At 32.9% G+C, this 24,225-nt stretch overlaps 1 protein-coding gene across 1 annotated transcript in view; it reads right to left on the bottom strand.

Moving 5' to 3' along the window:
* Positions 1–10,892: 10,892 nt before the first annotated feature.
* LOC133177214 (uncharacterized) overlaps positions 10,893–24,225 on the bottom strand; it is a 46,147-nt gene continuing 32,814 nt past the window's right edge. Inside the window, exons 4-12 of the mRNA XM_061312294.1 lie at positions 16,124–16,561; positions 15,788–15,970; positions 14,931–15,037; positions 13,387–13,554; positions 13,046–13,165; positions 12,713–12,919; positions 12,386–12,500; positions 12,092–12,297; positions 10,893–11,708 (exon numbers count right to left, since the gene is read on the bottom strand). Of these exons, the coding sequence (XP_061168278.1) occupies positions 11,586–11,708; positions 12,092–12,297; positions 12,386–12,500; positions 12,713–12,919; positions 13,046–13,165; positions 13,387–13,554; positions 14,931–15,037; positions 15,788–15,970; positions 16,124–16,561 (1,667 nt within the window). The 3' untranslated portion in view covers positions 10,893–11,585. The remainder of the gene's footprint in view (positions 11,709–12,091; positions 12,298–12,385; positions 12,501–12,712; positions 12,920–13,045; positions 13,166–13,386; positions 13,555–14,930; positions 15,038–15,787; positions 15,971–16,123; positions 16,562–24,225) is intronic.

Here is a 24,225-nt window from a genome sequence, read left to right as displayed (position 1 = left end):
TCATGTATATTTAATACGTTAAAGAAAACAAAATTAACGTTAAAAGATTTTAAGAAAGTCACTTTTTCCCCAGAAAAGCAAATAAAAAGTTTTCATATTCCTACGCTCGCTGCCTCCTCAGTCTTTTTCACGAAAATATATAGGTCACACTTCGATTGATAATGATAAATCTTTTCACCAATTATATTACATGTCATGATTGTCATGATTATTGTTCGTTAATTGCCGTATATTTTCTTTTGAGTTAGAATGTTAATCATTACTGTGTGTGTGTTTTTTTCTCTCTTTTTTTAAATAACGGAATGGTTATTATGGTTAAACACTTCTCGGCAAAGCAACGTGATTTTCCGAGCTCGGAAAGATCTTCGCACGTGTGTAGTCCTAGGCTATTTGGTCTTGCAAGAATAGGTGTGTGCACCGTTCCCTAGTGACGCTTAGATCAGTAGACTGGGTATCAGTACTTGCTACGGACATAAAGAAGTTTAGAACTATACACCAGTTTCATAACAAGTGCAGGTTATTTACTCAAGGTGAAGCCTTATACTGGGCTAGAGGGGCTGAGTTATGGTCATCGATCTAACACGAAAATGTACTATTTTTGTAAATAAAAACAATTCTAGAAACAAAAATGAAGTTTATCTTCAAAACGTCTGTATATTCAAAATCAGTATATGGTGGAGGAATATTCAGTGATGCTCCATAGCCGCAACCGATCTCTCGCTTTCCTTTGCGTTTAACAACGGCCGTCAATGCATCACTGGACGAGTTCATTGATTACTCTAAAAGGTGACAGGTTGGACCATCTTTAACATCTGCCTATACATTGAGTGATAGTACTTTAATAGCACAAAATTAAAAAATAAATTAAAATCTATCCTTGATAGATCTATAGTTTTGCTATTTATAAAAAATTTTTTACAGAAGATTCTATCATTGGAAAGTTAGATGGTACACATGTAGCACAGGACCATAGTACGCGGGATTTTTTGGCAGTCCCCCCCCCCCCCCCATCACTTTGAAAACGTTGCTATAGGCCTGTAACATGCTATTTGGATTAAATATTCCTGAAAATGAGTGAGGCGTTAAATACATTTTTAAAATTATACGATTAATTATATTTAGTTTATGTTCTATGTGAAATTAAAACTATTTTTATGCATGTGCAACTTTGTGATAAAGTCACTACATGCATGTAACGTTATATATGTACATGCAGTTTGTTTCCTACTATATGCATATTTTACTCAACAAAAGATGTTGAAACTCAGTAGCCTAAATATTATGTCATTTTTAGGATATTTATGTATATGGCACTTTTATAGTTGACTTTCTACAGCTTGGGTATCTCTGACGTTTTGTCAGTAAATACTTGTTTTTTATTAGAAATCATCTGAACACAATGAAAATTCGAATAAATTAAAAGTCGAATATCTTGGATATGGGGTAACCCATATCTATTCTTGTCATCGTTTACGGCAGGTTTTTCATATTTTGAAGACCTTAAAACATGATTATTTGCAAGATTTAATGTATATAAATTATATTTAGAAATATATGTGAAATGCTGAAAACTATTCCCTGAATCGACCGTAAAATTTCTGTAATTTGTTGATAGACATAGTGTTTTGAACATCAAATAGTATCAAACATTTTTTTCAACTTATTTTTTAGTAAAGATGGGTTAAAAAGCATTGGTAATTATAAAGCAGTTTTGTTGCACTCCTGACTGCAGTAAAATTTAAAATTAAAACCACAGAACACAAAAATTCATAAAGTGTTGGCAACATCAAGTGGTAATGAAATTGTGCAATATTTATAACCCAATACTTCATAATTAAAGAGATGAAAGTATTTAAAATTCGCATTTTATCTGGAATTATTCCCTATTTATGCAAAAAAACTAGCTAAAGGAGGAGAAGGACCTTGAGCTGAAAAAATACTTGTCATTCAATTTTTTTCAAATTTTGTATATTTCTAATTAAGTATGTCCCACATATCTTAAAGCAGTTATATCATTAGGTTTCTTACCTTATTTTGGAGATATTGATTGACAAATACTATGCCCTACAGTATCTAAGTGGAGTTTTAATTCTCCATGTTTCCGGGCGCATTACTCTGTCAATAATGGGATTTTTTAAGCATACATAAAAATATCAAAGTGGACATGTATCTTTTAAAATATTTCAGAGTATAACTAGGATTTAAAATTCGAAAAAAGCAAGTTTTGTCTATCACACTGCATCTGGGTAGGGAAAATAGCGCACTTTTTAAGACAACTTGAACAATAAAAAACGTAATTTACAAAAAATTCTATCATTCAATATTTTTTAATTTACGTTGAAATGCAAATCCTTCGAATTATTGATTAACTGTAAAAGTTTCGAATGATGAAGCTGACCTCATTATTTCACAGAACATCGTTAAAGAGGACATAAGCATGACAAAAACGTGTCATGTTACATTTCTCGAGTACGGGAAAAACCAACTATGACGTCACACGTAAGCTAAATAAGCGAAATAAGATATATCTACATAAGATTTCCGACATCAGCCATGCAAAAATAATTTTTGTGTTCCCCGTTTCTCAAAATATTTCATCATATACTGATTATGACCTGTTTTTACATAATAATACCGCCCCTCTGATCACCGAGTATGATCTTGCTGTACTAACAAATCATGTATGACGTCACCGACTTGTTGGACGCGCAGTTTAGGGAAACAGAGGAGTGGATCAATCACAGTAACCCACCAGAAAAATTGTACTCATCAATTTTTTTCTTTATTTTTATTCTTATTGGATGATTTATAATTCTAACATATTTGTTGCACTCCTGACCAAAAGCAATGGGGTCTTTAAATTAGAATTGTGAAGTGAAAATTACATAAGAACTTGTTCTGTTGTTTCAGTGAAGTTGAGGAGGAATTACTTGAATTTTATGAAATTTTTTTTAGTGTGTTTATTTTTAAAGTTCATTAAAAAATCACAAAAAGATAAAAACACATCTGAATTTATAAAATTGAAAAAGGAAGGATTTTAATAATAAAACTGTCAATATTTTAGTATTACATTAAATTATTAAATTAAACAAAAAGATCATTATTAATTAATTAATACTTCTAAGCATGAATAGAAATGTTTTCATCACACAACTTGAATCTTTAAAAAAATGTGTTGCACTCCTGACCATAGAAATATAGATCTGAAGCACGGACAGATCCAGTAATTGATAAATCTATTTGGTAAAAATGTTCTTTGTGTCTTTATTTTCCAAAATAAAAATCAGAAAATCATATGATGATAATAGTTTTTTCATGCTTGGGAGCAAAACATCAAATGTTGCACTCCTGACATTATTTGGTATGCACATGTACTTGACTCTCATTAATGCTGCTTGTGATTTAAATAACATTTTCAAGTTTTAAAATGTATATCAGTTATTGTTTAACACTTCGAAAATTCTGTTTTGTCTTAATTTTCTTTCAGAATTTTACAATTGATGTTTTTTGGAAACAGTACATTTTTTCTGTTGTACTCCTGACATGGTATAACATTTTTTTAAACATCAGCCATGACCGCAACTTGATTAAACAGAAGTTACTACAGTCCACATTTAAATCTTAATACTTTGAATATTATCAGGAAAGTCTTTATTTTCAACATAAAACATTATTATTTATTTCACAGATCTCCAAAAATTATTGAAATTTCAAAATGTCACAAAAAGGTGTTGCACTCCTGACAATTTTAGTATCATTTTTGGGCATAACTTTTTTGTTAATTGAGATATCAACGAGATATTTGGCAGGTATTTAGACACTATGAAAAGGCATATGCTGAGACATAGAAATCTATTTTCATTGCCGGTATTTTTAGTGTGGGTTGAGAAATATGCATTTGGTCATTTTTTTTAATTCACCCTTAAGCCATAATCCAGAAAATTCAGAGTAGAAATGTGAGAAAGTCAGTATTGTCAATCCTTGCTCAGTAATGTGTGCAGGGTTTAACAAATTGAACACCCCTGTGCCCTGTTTACAAAAACAGATGTTTGACGTAATGTAAAGAAGAATGTTATTGTTGTCATTGAATTCTAATAATATTCATGTACGTTCAATTCATCTAACTGGTTTTATTTTTTGAATAAGCATAGAAATTTAAAATGTAAACAACGCAACTGTGTCCAGTCCCCTTTAAGGACCCTCTTCACACTGCACACTGATTTCAGGGTACTTTAGTGTAGTTAATTCAATCCACCAGTTGATATAAAATAAAATAATTTGCAAACTGCATTGTATTACATAATCTGAAATTAATTTAAGTATCCTAAAATTATACTAGACCATGATAGAGTAATTGAAAACGTTATTTGCATATATTTTTCCCATTTAAGTAAGCAAACACGTTTTTTTTTTACTTTATCAGTACTACGTTGTCTTTGCAGATTTTTCCTGGGTAAAAAGGCATGCACCCTAGGGTAAAATTGAACCGGTAAATTTTAATATGTACCCCTTTGCTCGATAGAATTTTCTCCAAAGAACATTTTTCGTCAGTGTATTGAGGGTCTTTAAATGTCAATTCTACTGGGGATATGTTAACAAATCCTACCACTAGCTTAGCTGTGTTACACATGTCAATATCCCACTTCTAGCTGTGTTACACATGGCGTCTGTACCCCACCTCTAGCTGTGTTACACATGTCAATATCCTACTTCTAGCTGTGTTACACATGGCGTCTGTAACCCACCTCTAGCTGTGTTACACATGTTGTATGTATCCCACCTCTACCTGTGTTACACGCCTTGTCAGTATCCCACCTCTAGCTGTGTTACATATGTTGTATGTATCCCACCTCTACCTGTGTTTCACACGTTAATTGTCAGTATCCCACCTATAACTGTGTTACACACGTTGTCTGTATCCCACCTCTACCTGTGTTACACACGTTGTCAGCATCCCACTTCTAGCTGTGTTACACTCGTTGTCTGTACCCCACCTCTAGCTGCGTTACACACGTTGTCTGTATCTCACCTCTAGCTGTGTTACACACATTGTCAGTATCCCACCTCTAGCTGTGTTACACACGTTATTATCCCACCTCTACCTGTGTTACATACGTTGTCAGTATCCTACCTCTAGCTGTGTTACACATGGTGTCTGTACCCCACCTCTAGCTGTGTTACACATGGTGTATGTATCCCATCTCTAGTTGTGTTACACACGTTGTCAGTATCCCACCTCTAGCTGTGTTACACATGTTGTCTGTATCCCACCTCTAGCTGTGTTACACACGTTGTCTGTATCCCACCTCTACCTGTGTTACACACGTTGTCAGTATCCCACCTCTAGCTGTGATACACATGGTGTCTGTACCCCACCTCTAGCTGTGTTACACACGTTGTCAGCCCATCTGTAGCCGTGCTACACACGTTGTTTGTATTGCTGGGTAGCCATCAACAAATCCCCTACTATTTATATCATACTTGTCAGTTTTACTGGGACCCCTCAACAAATCTTACCTCTAGCCGTGTTACACATGTTGTCATTATCATACAATATTCTCTGAGAAATATGGGAAGTCTTTAGCAATTTTTTAATATATCAAGTCCACATTCCAGGAAAAACATCGATATATCAAGTAAAACATTTAGTTTTTAAAAGAATAATTATGTAATACAACGAGAAGGAGGTAGAGATCCAGTAATAATGCAAATGTGAAAGAATATATCTGTAAGTTTTCATTTATTTATTTTTCATGTTATTGTAAACCTTCCTAATTCAATGCAAATTGAGAAAAAAAAATAAATAGTGGAGGAAAAAATCGAGTATTAGATATTAATGTTTTAGCTCCATTATATTTTGAACTTTTAAAGAATTTAGCTTGCATCTAAGGGGGAAAATTAAAGTAAATAACTATTAAATTAAAGGTATTTTACTCAGCTGATTGAAATACAAAGACATCATGTATATCATTTATGCTTGGTATGGAAATTTTCTCTCTCTCTCTCTCTCTCTCTCTTACATAAAGCCAATTAGCCAAAAATTGTACTTTCTCTGAAACAATTTCTTGACTGTGGTCATTTAAATGAAGCTCCTTATCATTTGAGTTTTGCAGTAGATTGCCATGGGCGGAGATGTTTCATTATCTGCCTTTCTTTGTAAGGTTTGAATTGTGTTTGGTTTTCCGAGGAGTTTTAGAAATATTGCCTTAGGTGACTCGTACTACGATTCAATGTTTCTCTATTGTTACTCTAATGATTCGCTGCCGAGACTGGTAGGCGATGTGCATGTTGTGTGATATAGTACTCGGTGGTTTAGTTATTCCTCGTTGTGTTCCAATCATTTAAGACAGAATCAACATTTTTAGGATTTCAAAGTCATTTTCAAAGTAAAATATGAAACCACTGCGTAATGTTATTTAATACATATATCACTTTATTTTCAAAATGAATAATTGAAAGGACAAGATAGGCTAAGACCCCTTTTTGGCCCTGGTTTGGCGTGTCTTTTAGAATGATGCAACAGTTTATTAAAAAAAACCTGTTGTCACCCCTACCACAAAATGAGTCTTGGTTCTAAGTTATGGGATAAACATAGGTCACAGGAAGGTCAGAAAATATGTCAATTTCCGAATTTTCTCATTTTTATGGAAATTTTCGTCGATTTTACCGTACATTTTGTTTCAGAAAACATAGAGCACAAGCTTGCCTATCTACGAAATTTATATATTTCATACACTAGTATCAGATGTATCTTATGTATAAAAATCTCAGATAGGCAAGCTTGTGCTCTATGTTTCCCGAAGTGAAAAGTATCTCAAATTTGACGAAATTCCACCAGAATTGAGGAAATTCGGGAAAATGTCCTACTTCTGCACCCTTTTGTGGCCTCCGTGTAAGCTTTGAATCAATATCAGTGCTGGTTTTAAAACAAGCATCATTTTAAGTTCTTAACTACAAACTATCACAATTTTAACTGTGTTCTGAATTTTGCATCAAATAAGGGGCCAGATTCGGCCCTTACCATACCTTGTCCTTTATTGCACCTGCTTAAGGTTTACGAAATCATTCTTTTAGTGAATTTCTTCGTAGTTGACATTGAATTTTAACATATCTGATATTTGCAAAACAGTTTGATCTGTTGATTTTCATGATTTAATCTTCATAAAAAAGTAAAGTTCCTCAAGTTTGTTCCACATTAACAGTTTATTATATTTATAAGAAAACACTGTATTATTATCTTAATTGAACATTTATTATTCAAGGTCCAGCTAGTCTACGATGTATGTATCATGATGTTTGCAATACTTTGCCAAAAATAGTTCTACTATAAAAAAAAATAGTTCTGGTATCTATGGAGTTGATGAAATATCAAATGTACATGTACTTTGTAGGCTTGCATTAGTAATGAAAAAGGTGAAGATACCGAATCGTGATTGTTCTCATAAATCAAAAGGAATCGTGAACAGGGCAATAACACGGACCCCTGGAAACAACAGAGGTGGGATCAGGTAACTAGGAGGAGTAAGCATGCCCTGTCAACCGGTCACACCTGCCGTAAGCCCTCTGTACTTATCACGTAAAAAAAAAAGCAATCCGTAGTCAAAATTAGTGTAAAAACATAGGCCTAACAATTGGTATCAAACTTGCCAATCAAATAAGACCCAACGAAAGGCTGTATTTACAAACAAGGTCATTATATCAATTATTGAATATGCAAAATGCTGACTTTAATCGAGATTGTTGAAAGCCCTGAAACATCAGCTTATAATATTTGTCTCGGTTAAAAATTTGATCGTACTCAGAACATGCTCTTGCACACCGAATCGGCTGGGAGACATTAAACAACATATGCAGGTAAAACTGGAAAATGCATGAACAGGGGAAGTTGATGATGGAAAAGTTGAAGTCATCAAGTTGTCATAAAGTTTTTAGCTGGCCATTATTGTCTATAGTTAGTAAAATACATCCAAATATGAAACAGAGGTGGCAGATTCTGTGATGTCTTTTTATTTTGAATTCACTGGGATATAGCGAGTCGACATATGAAAGAAAATAACTATGGGTAATTGATGAAACGTCATCATATTTAAATATTGCATTGAAGGCAACTGCAATAATTTTCTTCTTCTCTTGTTGAAGTTTTTGAATAAATCCTGTCTTATAAGAATATGAAACGGATTAGCTAACAAAGGAACACAATTAGAGTCCATCGGAATTATAAAGATTGTAAGAAGGCGTGGTGTTCGAGGACTACATACTAGTAGATGTTGTTAATGTTGAACGCCAGCACCTTATAAATATCAACTCCAGAGTTCTTGTGTTAAGAATCAGAATGATTTTTTTTTCAAAGTTACTTTGTAAACGGCTAAACACAAAATGTGAAATTTTCCTAGTCTCTTTTTTATTTATTGAAGAAACAGGTGTCATGAGGTCCAAAACTCAGGTCTCCAATTACTTTGAGGAATGGCTATATAAAGCGTAATCAAGTCATGTTTTGGGACCATTGATTTTTTTTCCAAAAGTTCTTTGTAGTTTTTGAGAAACCACACTTAAACCACTTCTGGAAGAACTATAATAATAGCACATAGCGACTAAAGTTGTCCCCTTCGCAGCAGTTGATATTTTTTAAAAGAGGAGTAAAGAAAGGGCTTTGTGAAACTTACTGGATTTTGTTTGTAAGAATTTTTATGAGGTTTTTGAACGAATTTGAAAATTCACTTATGTTACTAATGTTGAGCGAAATGATAAAAATATTTAAACTGAGACATGATTTTGAAGAATTTCATCCTTTGAAAGGGAACCTGTGAGAATACGTTGCATTACTAGCCAAGTTCTTCTAAAATGCAGTTGTAATAATGAGCCCTTAAAAGACTATATAAGGCTTTATCAGCTGGAATCATAGCATATTGTTCATGTAGTCTTTCTAATACTTAAATAACTTCCAGTTTACTTGAAACGGAAGGATACATAGTTCGTATTTTGCCTTTAAATTATCTAATACGATTCTTCAATGTATTTCCAAAAGCCTTTATCCATTCTGAAAAAATCGAGGTCTTCCCCTTCATATTTTGCCCATTGTCTGGCATGTACAACAGAAATCATGATATAAAGGAAGTTCTGTTGCCATTTGAAAAGTTGGGGCTCCCTGAATTTTCGATATTTCAGCTTGTCGTTTTCAACTTTATTTACACCACGAGTAATTATGTTTCACGCAGGATTATAGTTGAAAGAGGAGGAAAAACAAGAACACTTAGGTGGCTTTTGCTTTACATGGTCAATATCTAGGCACTTTTAAATTGTAATCTCAACTTGGAGGAAAACTTTACTTTTTGTCGCATGTTTTAGTCAGCTCTGTTGATGACATTTCTATGATTATATGCTGTCCATGTTAATTTGTATGCCTCCGTTATCGAAGATTCGGGGGCATATAGTTTTTGGCCTGTCCGTCCGCCTGTCTCTGTCTTTAACCTTGCCCATAACTTTTGAATGGTTTGTGCCAGGGCTTTTATATTTCACATGTATCCTTGTGACAAGACATTTTCTTTGGGTACCAACATTTTTTTAACTCTTGGCCTTGACCTTGGAATTTTACCTACGTTTGAAAAACTTAAACCTTTGGCCCAGAGCTGCCATACGAGGGCATCAGTGTTTCACAAACAAACCTTATTCAAAGTGTTGCATGTTTGTTAGTAGTATTTTTACTATATGGTTAGATTGACATACGTCATGTCATCATTGTTATTAACTAAACTAACATTTGAAAGGAATATACTTGGGTTAACAAGACATAAAAACATAAAACTGACGTAAAACAGAATTTTATTCATCAATAGTATTTATATCAACAAATTTCTTTTTACAAAATTTTACAGTTAACAACAGTTATAGAATAGAAATTTGATAGATATCACATTTTGAATTAACAACAGTATTCATCTGTTTTTCTAAAAAGGATGTGATAGAGAGATGACTGCTTAATTGATTTTTTAAATTAAAACGAGTACAATTAGATATTAACAATTACTTATATAATAAAAAAAATATATCCTTTCATATAAAACATTTTTCGTTAAGATAAGTTTATCACTCTTCAAAACTCCTAAAGTAAAAAAAAGGGGGAGGAGATTCGAAGATACATGTATTTACAAAACATTATTAAGATCACTTTTCATTCATCCTTACTCTAGAAACATTCACAACTGGCTTTATAATGTTTTTTCCTAACTATTGAGATCATTTTCACAAATTACCTGTATGTAATAAGAAATAAATAAGAGATATTATAATTAATAATGTTTGGCTTTGGTGTTTTTATGCAAGAATTTTGAGATATATAACACGTTTCATGCTCTCAATCAAAATACATGTAATGTATACTTATGATGATATACTTCAATCGGAATTGTTTATGGTTATGATATAATATCAGAATATTAACAAAAGTACATTTTTTAGTTTCAGAGACACACATGTATATTGAAAGTCAGTGAAACACTGTACGGGAAATCTATTTTAATTTACCAGCAATGTTTTTTTCTGCGTGTTGTTCAGCAAAATATATTCATTTCTGCTTTGCAAAACTGTGTTCCATAAAAAGCCAATTTGTGTATTAAGGTAAAAAAAAAAGAAGAAAGATTTTTAGTTGATTGTTATCTAGCTATAAAGTACGAGACAGTGCTGTATTTTGAAATATTATACTTTCATGTAAATAACTTGAATTTCATTCGACGAGAAACACTTATTAAAAAAACACTGTTGCCCCCGAATGATGAAACCACGCCCTTCAGCGCGATAGAACTTAGCAACAGTCAACATTGCTTGACGACGGGTAATATTTAAAAAAAAAGTGACTGCGCGGAATCTATACACGCGCGCTTCACCTTTCTTGGTATTTCTATAAAACATTCCTTATAAAATAATAAATACTGCATGTAGTTGAGGTAAGATTGAAAAATATTTTCTTGGGGTGAAAATTTTCAATGTTACCCTCAACTACATGCAGCATTTTTATAATGTTAAAAGCTAATTTATTTTGCTTTCCTTGATCTCACTTTTAAGTTACATACAAAAAAAACGAATCCGAAAAAGCAACAAACACCCAGAAACGTCTTTACCAAACATTCACAGGCTGTCAGAATATGAAACACAAACCACAGCATATGGACAAGTCTGTCTAGGATTACCATATATAGAAGAGGCTGATTTACAACCTTCTCCATCTGTCTATGTTACATAATAACACGTACAGGTGCACGGTTCATCACACTACAGTCGTAATTTTGTAAGCATTTTCAATTCACAGCTGACATATCATATGTTATTTAAGGAAAAAGGATCAAACGAAAAACATCACTTCCAAATGTATAAAAATTAAAGTTAGACTGAAGATTACTTAGTTTCATCTCAGTCTAAGTAAGACTTCCTTTTTTCATTCACGAGATAAATAGCTCATTCACAGAATAATAACAATATGCCCACTGATTTCCTCGGTTTTAATATCCTGTTAGTGCTTCCTATTGGTTTTATAATTTTGGCCGACATTTTTCTTGCTCTTTGGTGAGTGTGTATGAGTGTGTGAATGTGTGTTATGTTTGTAGTTTGCTGGTTTTGATGATTTGGTGCCAGTAGTCTGTGGGACGATGTGGATGTTCCATAATGTCGTACCAGTGGTCTAATTGTTCCCCGTGGCTGTGCCAACCAAATTCTACCTATAAATTAGTAAAAAAAAAATCAAACTCTCAGAATAATAAAAAAAAATGAAAAAAAGATCTTCACTATCTCTTTACAAGTTAAACCGAGTTGACAAGTTTATTCCGATCTCTTTAATAAATGAGCAGGTTGCATTGATAAATACCAACACTGCTTTATTTTTTTTTTTAGTCCAAGTTTTGAAAATAAAATGTCTTTGTAACATTTCATACGCCGTAATGTTTGCTAGGATAGGACAATATTGTACTAATTTATCAATCAACTTCACAGCCAATGCTGATAAAAAAGATGTACAAGGTAGACATGTTCATATACCAATTATTAGCGACTTCTATGACCACATGTATCTACATATATATATATCAATATTACTTGGGAATACCTGTCCAATTTCCTGGACACCCATCATCATATCCTTGTGAAAAACACGAAACAAGAAAACATGACCAAGAAGTTTAGGGTTTTCTCTGTTAATTTCAAACACAGCCTGGTGGTTCCACATGGGGTCCTGAGTATTTTGGCGGGTTTTTGTGGTGCCCTTTGCTTCTCTAACTCCGTTGACATACATTTCTATCTTTACATACGGATCTACAAAACAAAAATTTTGATTTCATAGTTCCAAGGTTGAAATACAATGCTGATTTAGATAGCTTTATGATACAATAAATTGACTTACTGACAGCACCAAGTATTGAAACACGAGGGATGTTCCTTGCTTCTAAAATGTTGAAAACCATTTTACCAGCAACTGGCTGATAACAGCCTGATATCCTTATATCACCTTGATGAAGCTGAAGTAAAAAAAATTGGTTAATCATAAAGCAAAGCACTGCAAAAATCATAGAAAATACTTATATCAAGTATTCCTTCTTTTCTAGTGAATTAAGGGTTTTATGTACAAAAATGACAATAAAAATGTCGTAGGTATACATACACGTTTTAATCCTATATTCCTGTTTATTCTTGAATTAAATCAACTTGGTATCTTTTTCCTTATACTTACCCTGCAAACAGTTTGTGGCATGATAGTGAGGTCCACTAATCCGTTTTCTAAAGTTTCTATTGCCCTAAGAGATATTGACGCCACGCCCACTAAGTGACGTCTGGTCACGTGATGTGAGGAATAGACTTGGAATTCAAGAACGGTTTCATCGTTAATATCGCTTGGTAGAACATCATTTATTATGAACTTCTCCAAAAAAGCAGGATTCTGTAATTGATAAAAGATACTTTTTTTCTATTCCAGAAATTAAATTAACTGAATATTTAACCACATCTGTTTGATGTGCTGTTGTAGTACATGTGTAATGTTGTCATATTTTCTACAGATACTTACCTTTGTTTTTGGAATTGTTTTTGTTCTATATTTGAAAGATTTTCCTGGAACAAGGAATGCTTTCACATAGGGATTTAACTCTGTATCGTTTGGTATACCCTCTATTCTAAGCCGTCTGGCCTGGTAAACACAAATTGAATTATTATTTATCATATTTGCCAAATCTTAAAAAAAAATTATAAACTTTATATATGTTGTACAAAATGTAATCTGCAATATTTAATTCTTGTATTTGAAAAAAGTAGCAGTCTCTCTGCAATATTTGTGCCTTAAGTCTGTATCATATGACGTGCTTTTTTAACTTATGAGTAAAATCGTGACATGTATAGTTGTATACTGACCTCAATGATGATAACAGTTAAGGAAGTTCTGTCCTCTGAATACTGAAACTGGATCTTTAGTTTTCCTGTAGGCTGCAGTGGAGCCGCCAATCGGGGAACCACCATTTCCTCCAAGTTCAAGTCGTGCATGACAACAGGTTTGTCTGGTAGCCCAATCCCACTCGGTCTCTGTTAGCAAATGGAGGCAAAATATGATGGATTGCTTTTACAAAATACAAAATACGCAATAGAAGACTTTAAAAGAGTATACCTATAGAGTTCACTAATCAATACCGTATTTATCTAAAATATTTCTTGATCCTTGAATGATGTCCAAGTTGATTTGAGTTAACTAAATCTTAAACATACATGATACATACATATATCATTGCTAAATTACGTAGTATTTTTCTCATTGCAAACAAATGCTTCTCAAAACGCATGACTTGGCGTAATGTACGTTGTTTAGTTCTTTTCTTTAATTAAAGTTTCTGATTAGAATTGTTTTAATTCTTGGCAACAAATACATGAAATATTGAAGCAAAAACACCGCTCTCCGTCTTCTGCCGGAGTGAATACAATTCAATAATCAGAAATATCAAATCTTGTATGAAAAACTTCAAACGCTGTCTTCTGCTTGAGATTTCTTTGTATAATGACGGTTGTTAATCAATAATTATTCATGACAAGTGAAAGCATGAGGAGAATAAGCTGAAGTATATCACATCACTGCAAAACATTACTCTTAGAGAGTGTGAAGACTAAGGTTTCCTGAAGAAAACGATCTTACCCAGTGTCACTGGGTTTCTGTTTTTAAAACAACTCAGCGGATTACAGTTATTGAAAAGAGTACGTTACTGTGAAATACTTGATATTTTTGTACATCTAAAATCTTCTACTTATCAAACCAAACTACAGTAGGGTGATATGACAAAGATTGGGATGGTTTTATCTTAAAACATAAGAAAATTCCATGTCTACTTTAAGGTCTGACGACACACACCTCGAATATTTGTTTTCAAACCAAAAATAATTATAATCTTCTGATTTTTAAGCTGTTTTCAAAATGTTTCAAAAAATATACACACAAAATTGTGATATCAGCGATTCAAGTGATTTTCAGTAGAAAAATATAGGAAATGACATCCTGTGCAATCTTGCACAAATGTCCAGTAAAGCACCTCAATTTTTTGTGAAACTTCTAAAAGTAGCAATACTTCAATCACAAATTCTTAGGAAAATTATATATTATTGAGGAGCATGTTGTCTGACCTTAATTCCTCTTATAATTATGTCAGATCTACTGAATTATATAGAAAAAAAAAACGCCATTAGAGCAAGGATCGTTCAAATAATCCACTTTGAGGAATCTGAATAAATTTGATTCCTCAAATATTCTTAATTGATATTAGATTAAATATTGAGAAATAAACATTAATGAAGAATATATTAATGCTCTAATTTCAAAGAATTTTTCAGAAAAATTGAGCATTTCAAATTAATGAAAATATTAAGGGAACCTATGTGTATTTTATATACAGATTTAATCCATAGTTGAAACATACATTGAATTTTGGCTTCTTTCGTTGATAATGGTGACCGACGGTGGCTATATTGTGGTCTAGAGCCAAGGAGGACAAAGTTATCCGTCTGCCGTCTGTGCGACCTCGTCCTAAAACACAAAGAAGGTACACCATCATTTAATGGCAATAATTCCTAGATTTAATAGTATTATACGAGTATTACCAATCGACAAACACATAAAATTTCCCTGCATACGGGTCGAACATGCTTACAATAAATGAGCAATGAGAAAGTACGGCTTTCTTTGATGACGCACTTCCGGTAAAAGAACTCCCAACACTTGGAATTTGATATCAGCAAAAAAATTGTGGAGATTATGTATGGGATATTACAGAAGAAAATGATTATTAGATTTTTCACAGAATTTTTAGATGAACCTTGAACTCTTTTTTTGTTCACATGGCCTAGCACCAAAAAACTTAAATATTAATATTATAGATATATCGTGTTTATTGTAAGAAATATTGGTTTTGTTTTGATTCTTGGTATGGAGTTGACGTAAATACATTAGATTACAACTGTAGCAATATCAAAGCTCAGAATATCAGAGCGGCGAGAATCTAGATATCAGATTAAACGAAAAAAGCTGATCGTGTAACGTTTATTTTTGTTACTCTACTAGTTTTTAGGTTACCAGTAATGTACAATCCAGTTTATGCAAATGATAAGCCTTTAAATGCCTTTTAATCTCATGATATATTGATTTTCAACTAACTTACCCTTGCAAAATTACGATTTCAGATTTACACAGGGTATATTATAGGACAATGATTTATCATAAATTTCAATGATGTTTAACGTTAATCACTTAATCTTGAAGAAATATACGGTTTCAAACCTTCAGGCAGAAACACGTGCGTGGGTCGAATTTCCGCCAAGGAGTGACTCCTTCTATACAACATCTTCTTTTCAGCTGGAGTCACTGTTTTGCCGATATTTTCTTCCAGACTAGATCTTCGAGGTTCCTGTGTCTGCATAACTGATCGGTAATCTTCCTCCAAGATTTCACAATCTGAAAAATCTGCCCAGTATTTGGAAAATTCAATTTGTAGCTACTGCATTTTTCTGCATATAAATGCATGTCACCAGAAAAAAGACTATCATGACATTAAGTAAACTTCTCAGTATGGTGGAGAAACAAAATTAATTTAAATGTAAACAGGAAACAACGTACCAGCAAGAATGTCGTCTGTAATATCACCAATTCTACTGGCATCTGAACTCTTTCTGCTGCTTTTACTACTTCCGGATCCTCTTCGGGACGGACACTCAGAAGATAACAGAGACGTTCTTCTGCTACAAATGCTACTTCCGGATCCTCTCCGATCAACATCAGAAGCTGCAGAAGTTCTTCTGCTACTTATACTACTTCCGGAACCTCTTCTATCGTCCATAGATGCAAGGGAAGAAGCACAAGAAGTCCTTCTGCTACTTCCGCTTTCACCTGATGATCTCCGAAAATAATCTGAAGCGTAAGAAGTTCTACGACTTCCATAATCCACATATATCCGTGGAACAACAAATGTTGTTTGTTCCGACTGGCGCCTGCGCATTGCAGGCATCACTAGCGTCCTCGTGTCACTCGGTTTTTCTTTTTCCTTTTGAATTTTGTCTGTGGAAGAAGAAATAGAATTTTGGAGATTATTTGAATTAGAATTAACAGGTTCATTATCCCTGAATGGAAGATACGTGGAGATCTTAGAAACCACTTCACCCATTCTTAGTTAATTATGCTAGTACAGTTAAATGTCAAAGCATTATTGTCTTGTGACTCGGTAAGATAAAATGATTTATAATCCTGTTATTGACATATTTCAACGCACAAGCATATTCTAATAAGATAATTTACGGATCCTGACCGATCATACCGCCGTGACGCTTTTCATATCTACAAAAAACAAGCAGTCCATTATTGAAAAGTCCTGCGACGACGAAGACGACTGTTACAGTTACAGCGGCACTGTTCAATGTCTGCGATTCCTGCAATTGTCTTTCAAGAAACGCACCGTTTTCCGCTAATCAAACAGAAAAATTTGATCTGGGAGTTTGTGTGAACTTCTACACAAGGTCATTTCGTGGCTTCCGGGCGATAAAACATCTTAATCTTTAGAATTATCCCAAACTATGGAATGACAATAATTTTTATCACGACCTCACGACGCTACCGCACGTCAAGTGTCCGTATACCGTATTAACTGCCACAGGAACGCGCAATCAAAGAGACAGATGCTCAGAGCTCTTTTGTCTTTGAATCTTGAAATGGCGAATAATTCCTAATGAAGCTTTATCGCAATAAATATAATTAACGTGCTGACAAGCAAAACATTGAGCCAGAGCGATTAGCCTTGGGTTAGGAAAAGGTCTTAAACCACGTGGTCGGTGATTATATTTCAACAGAAAAATAATTCGCAACCGAAGATTTCCAATTATATGTTAGCTTTGATACTCCGGACTTCATCATTTTTAATTTACCTGCTACAGACTGCCACAAACCATTTATTGATCTGTGTTTTGTCGTATATATTATGACTCAAGTTCAAATCATGGCCCTTTTATACATGCGCTTCGTAAATATTCCGAAAGGATCAAAGATCTGGTGCAATTAAGTTTTCAATGAAGCATTCAATGTCTTCTTACATGAAATAAGATGTCTTGTGAAATTAAATATAAAAATATAATTTGTTTAGATATTTTAAAAAGAATCAGCTGTGGTACAAATTTCATTATGCCTTCAATCCCCCCACCCCACCCCAAGAAAAAAACAAAGCGCAAATGAGAAGGATACATAGTTATTTCCCCCCGTTACATTCAAGATATGAAAAAACGAAAGACCCATTAGGTAACTAAATTTGAATTCTACCTTTTTTCTTTATAAACGTCTTATATACAATAATATTCCTCTGTAATGCAATCGAGATTTCACAATGCTTAAACTCTTCGAGAAACAGCTTTTTAAACATTGCAATAAAATTGCTAAACTTGTTCTCTATTGTTTAATGGACTTTTGAGCAGGAATACTGTTCGTTATCTCCATACATTTCATTTTGTTAAATGATTATTGTTTACAAATTGTGCATTATAAATCACTCAGGTAGGCATACAAATTAAATTGCATCTATTTTTACTCCCCAAAAAATCAGATGAAGGTTTTAATAATAGCCAATGGAAGCCCACTGACGAATAAAGAGGGGGATATGGGGGCGCATCCCCCCTCCCCCCAATTTCCAAAAATTAGGTTGCGCATGTGTAAATATATAGGGAAAAACTGTCGTTTTTTGAAATGCGCATTTCAAAATACGTTATAATAGATACATTTATAAAATACAAGATTTGGCATTATTGCAAAAGCAGCATAGGTAGATTTAACTTTTCAATCAATCAATATCACGGGAGATTGTTTTCTCATCTGTTTCCACAATACAGACCTGCCATCAGTTTCTTTATACCAACGAATTCTTGAGACATTTTCGTCCAAAAGATGTCACCGCTTTGCTTGTATCAGAAACGTTTTTATTTTGCTTGTTACGCTCGGACCATACAATGTAATATGAGGTACATGAACATATTTACATATATCATACAAAATACAAGGTCGAGTAAGGAAGAGTGGGTTAATAATCAATAGAATACAATTTTACTGAAAACAGGAAAATATTTTCTTAACAAATAAAGACATTTTTTTAGTGAATCAATATTCGTGGTAGACATAAGAATTTCAAATTTATGACTATTTACAACGCCTTCGTGAACCTCGGCAAGTGAAGAATGAGTTTGTTTACAGGTAAAAATGGCGATCGTGGATCGGCAAGAATTAAATGCGCTTTTTCTTCCGTGGGTGCTGAATTTCTTAGGAAAATAAAGTGTATGGCACGTCAAATGTTGCAATATTCGGTCCTTTCCATTTGTATCGTATAACTTTCCATTTGTTTTTTATATCTTCCTATTTGTATTATATAATGTTCCATATGTATTCTATAATTTTCCTTGCGTATTGCATAATTTTTCATTTGTAATGTATGTTTTCCATTTGTACTGAATACTTTTCAATTTGTATTCAATGATTTTACATTTGTATGGTATATTTTCTGTTTGTATTATATATTAAAATTTCCATATTGTTTAATTTATAAAGATGAAATAGATGAGGATAACGAACAGTGATCGATCAAAAAAAAAAAACAAAAACAAACAAACAAACAAAACAAAAACAACAACCAACCAACAAACAAAAACAATACAAGTCTGTGAACAGGGCATAAAACACAGACCCTCTGAAAATTGCAGAGGTGGGATCAGGTGCGCAGAAGTAACAGATGTTACCGAATACAAATGGAATTCACATATTGGAATATTATAGAATACAAAAAGTATATTATACAATACAAAGAACGAATAACGAACACAGATAGACATGATAAAATACAAATAAAAATACACAATACAAATGGAAATTATAGAATAAAAAGAAAGCTAAAGATTACAAATAAAAATATACAATACAAATGAAAAATTATAGAATACAAATAAGAAATGATACAATACAAATACATGTAAATATAATACAATATAAATAAAATGTAAAAGGTAAAAATAACGAACAGTGATCGAACTAAAAATAAAATCCACAAACAATACAAATATGTGAAGATGGCATAAAACACGGACCCCTGGAAATTTCAGAGGAGGGATCAGGTGCCTAGGAGGAGTAAGCATCCCCTGTTGACCGGTCACACCCGCCGTGTGCCCTTTGTATTGATCAGGTAGATGGAACAATCCGAAGTCAATCCTGTACAAAAACAAAGGCCTAACAATTGGTATGAAACAAGTCAGCCAAATAACCTATCATTGGGTGGTATAACCATACAATGATAGGTTATTTTTTGCTAACAAGGTCATTATAACGACCATAAACTTTACGAAATATTAACTTTAAACGAGGTTGTTGAAATCCCTCTAACATCAGCTTATCAGTGAGTAGTCTGCCTCGCTTTAAAAATTGATGGTACTCAGAGCAAGTCCCTGAGTAGCGAATAAGCTGGGAGACATAAATACCATAAGCAGGTGATAGTGGAATATTACTACATAAATAAGGAAAGTTGACGATGGAGAAGCAAAAGTCATCTCGTTTGTCATACAATTAAGTCGTTAATTAACCTTTATCGTCTATAGTCAGTAAAACATCTAAATATGAAACCGATGTGGTAGACTCTTTTATTTCAAATAGTGTCTTTTATTTCAAGTTCACTAGGATCTGTATCGAGTCGACGTACGAATGAAAATAACTATCGTTAATTGATAAAACATCGTCGATACAATACAAATAAAAATTATACAATACACTTGAAAATTGTGAACTATACAATGCAAACTGAGTATCATAGAATACGAGTATAAGTGGAAAAGATCGAAAATTGCAACATTTGACATGCCATATAGAGATAACATCATTTTCCTTCTGCAGCTAGTTGTAAACATTTATTTCAGAAGGCAATTTAGTTTGAAAAATGTTTTTTTAAACATATATATATATATATCATAATTCAGACGAAAATTAATATTGAATGTCCGACTAAAATGACACTCGTTATTATTAAAAAAAATTTCATAAGACAGTTTCACATAGTTTAATGAAATTTAAAGATACTGAAATAATTGAAGTGACTGTACTTTTCCCCTGTCTTCGACATTTGTGCAATTAAGTCAATCTGACTCAGAAATCATGTATTACTTTTTTGGCTAATATTTAATTAAAAAAAAAGTTATTTGCAAATCTATGATTATAACAAAAACGAGAAGAAAGGCATTGAGACGAAGGCATTGAGAGACGATTCGTAGTAATACTGCGCATGCTGTTTTGACATTGCTATATAAAAAACATATTCATTGTATGCATACATGGTAGAAAAACATTCAAAATTTAACTAAAGAGAACAAAGATATTATTCAAACGGGTATAAATTCATCGACGAAATTTGATGTGTTTAATCTTTCTATGATTTTAATCGTTAAATTCAAAATTAGATTATTCCTGAAATTTATTTGCGTTCCTTAGAAGAACAATTAGGAAAAAGAGAAAAAAAATGAAAAAAAAAAAATACATGACTATAAATTTTGAAGTGGATTGTTTTAATTAACGTACAAAAGAGTGATTACTGATCAATATTTTTTTTTTGCTTAGGTTAGAACCCTAATTCCGCGCAGTAACGTGGAGGATGATAAATTGCTAAGAACCACGAGATTATGTGCTTAGCCATACAAGATGCTTTAGATTAAGTTGTCACAGAAGTAGTGTAAAATGTTAGAAAAGTAAATCTGCTGTCAATTTCATATAATAGTGTCAGTGGCCAGGGATCTCTGTTTTCTGATTTGATAACGGTTGCCATGACAAATTCGAATCCCGAAATCACCATTAGCTGTAAACAGTTTAAGGGAGGGTGTTATTGTCGTAAAATCAATGTCGTTTTTCTCTGGATATGACAATCCTCACATCAGATGAACATTCATTCTGCTAAAAGGTTAAATATCAGTAATGTTCAAAGTGTTGGCTTCGCGTGGAGAAGCCTTTTAATTGGGATAATTGTCGTCACAATGCATGGTCTAAAAATGTTGCCTTTGCCTCCGACCGTTTGGCGACAACGGTTTACGCACCAGAGGTGTGCTTTCGGTCCTTCTGTGTGATGTCCTTTTGAAACGTAAAGACTTCAAGCTGTGGTTAGCTTTTTGACATTTGTAAACATTGTAAATGGGAAATATGCGCCAATATTAATCATTATATAAAAAGAATGTATTGAATGTTTGCGTGCACTCAACCTAACTTTATCTTAGGTTGTAAAAAAAGAGAATGACATGGTTAAAAAATGTTGGCAAACACAGTAAAGAATATTTTTAGAAACACTGGAAAACCTGACCTATCTGTAAGGGCCCTACGCAATCCGCTGAAGCGTGTATTGTTAAGTTCGATCCGGATAATGAAATAATGAAAAAAAAAGCTGACAACATTAAGGTAAAAAAAAAGTAATTCTTTATGGAACAACAATCGAAATTTCTAAATTTAAGGAAATCATAACATAATATTTACAGTCAATAGTTATAGCTAATACAAAGTATCATTATATACTGTATTAAAATAAATAAGGTAATTATAAAAATCTCATATTTCACTAACAATTGGTATAAAACATGTCAGTCAAATTACGACCCAATGATAATGTCGTATTTGCAAACAAGGTCATTATATCGAACAAAAAATTTCGAAAATGCTGACTTTAAAAGAGGTTGTTGAAATCCCTGTATCATAAAACTTATATGTCAGTAGACTGACTCGGTTTAAAAATTGATCGTATTCAGAGCATGCTCTTGCGTCTCAAATAAGTTCGGAGAAATAAATACCGTATGCAGGTGATAGTGGAATATTACTACATAAATAAAGTTGGCGATGGAAAAAGCTGAATCATCACGTTTGTCATAAAGTTTATTTGTAATATATCTGTGTTCATTATCTGTGGTCGTTATTTTAGATGTATTTCTGTGATTATTATTTTACAAAGATTTCTGTGGTCATCACCTGCGATATACATGTTTTATTTTGGGTTGGGAGACATAAACCCCGTATGTAGGTGATAGTTGAATATTACTACATAAATAAAGGCATTTGGAGTTGGGAAATCTGAACCATCTCGTTTGTCATACAGTTTAGATGTTAGTTGGCCGTTATCGTCTTTAGTCAGTAAAACATCCAAATACACATAAAATACACACAAATACACACACACACACAAAACGATACGTTATCTACATAATAAACAATAAATGAGACAAGCACTGACGACCAAAAGAGGGAAAATATATGTTCATTATAGTATTTGCATTTTTGTTTTGTTTTGTACTATTTTTGTTTGTTTGTTTAAAAAAAAACAGGTGCTTTACATAATGGTGAATTGATAAACAGGACTATGCCTCTTCTCTCTACATCTGTGGCACGTTTTCTGTTATCAAAATAGACACAAAAGTGACAATTTAAAGTTTATGTAACAACTACATCACCACTCACATAAACTGAAAAGGTTAACCATTCATCTAAATTAAGAAATGACTATATAGAACCCTTATTCTGATTCATTAGTAAAAGTGATCTTTCACACTAAAATGTAACTGATGATCATATTACACTTTTCTTCTAATTTGATGACTTTTGAAGAAATTTTTTTTGACCCCAGCCTCCTTAAGCAAACGACAAGACAGTTCCTCATGTTTGAAAATGGATATATGAAATTATGTATCTATTCTAGGATTTAATCAAATTATTGTAACATTACTGCTGTTCTACTCAATTATATGTCTGGAAAAATAATTAATAAGGTTTTTTTTTTGGTTTCTCAAAGGTATTTTCTTTCCCCAAGGACATACATAGAGGTCAATAATTTCCTCTAAGCTCTTTCTATAGCAACCTTTGGTTTTCATTTCAGAGACAAAATGAATTTACAAATGAAATACACGTATCATCACATGTAGAAATTAAATCCTTAACTAATTATTTAATTTGCTGAAACATTCACAAAAATAGCGAATAGCTCTCTACAATATACACGTGAGTTGACTTACAATTTAAAAAAAAAGAGAATATTTTTTTTCGTCGAGACAAACTCCACAAAATAGCAAGAAGTAAATGAGCCGCAATGCTCACCTAAGTTACCTTGGCACTGTTGCTCTTCCTTAGAAGTTTTGAAATCCCCCTTTTAATTCTAATGAAAACTTTTGATACTTTATTGTGGCTCAAACCAAGCAATATGAGGTTATGGTTTAACCAAAATTGAATCCTCGCCATATTAGCTGCCTCTATATCATTATGACTAATATAAATGACATTGCTGTTCCGGAATATGTGACTAATATAAATGACATTGCTGTTCCGGAATATGTGACTAATATAAATGACATTGCTGTTCCGGAATATGTGACTAATATAAATGACATTGCTGTTCCGGAATATGTGACTAATATAAAATGACATTGCTGTTCCGGAATATATGACTAATATAAATGGCATTGCTGTTCCGGAATATATGACTAATATAAATGGCATTGCTGTTCCGGAATATATGACTAATATAAATGGCATTGCTGTTCCGAAATATATGACTAATATAAATGACATTGCTGTTCCGGAATATATGACTAATATAAATGACATTGCTGTTCCGGAAAAAGAATTCCTCTATACATGCATTATGTAAAATTTAATCTTGATTTTATTTCCCACCTTATTCCAAGGTCCAT

This window comes from Saccostrea echinata, unplaced genomic scaffold (genome assembly GCF_033153115.1).
Source record: "Saccostrea echinata isolate AGI-Se365-2 ecotype Australia unplaced genomic scaffold, CSIRO_AGI_Sech_v1 ptg000105l, whole genome shotgun sequence".
Classification (NCBI taxonomy): Eukaryota; Metazoa; Mollusca; class Bivalvia; order Ostreida; family Ostreidae; genus Saccostrea; species Saccostrea echinata.
Note: the sequence above shows the minus strand (reverse complement) of the source record. Positions and strands in the feature narration are given on the sequence as shown.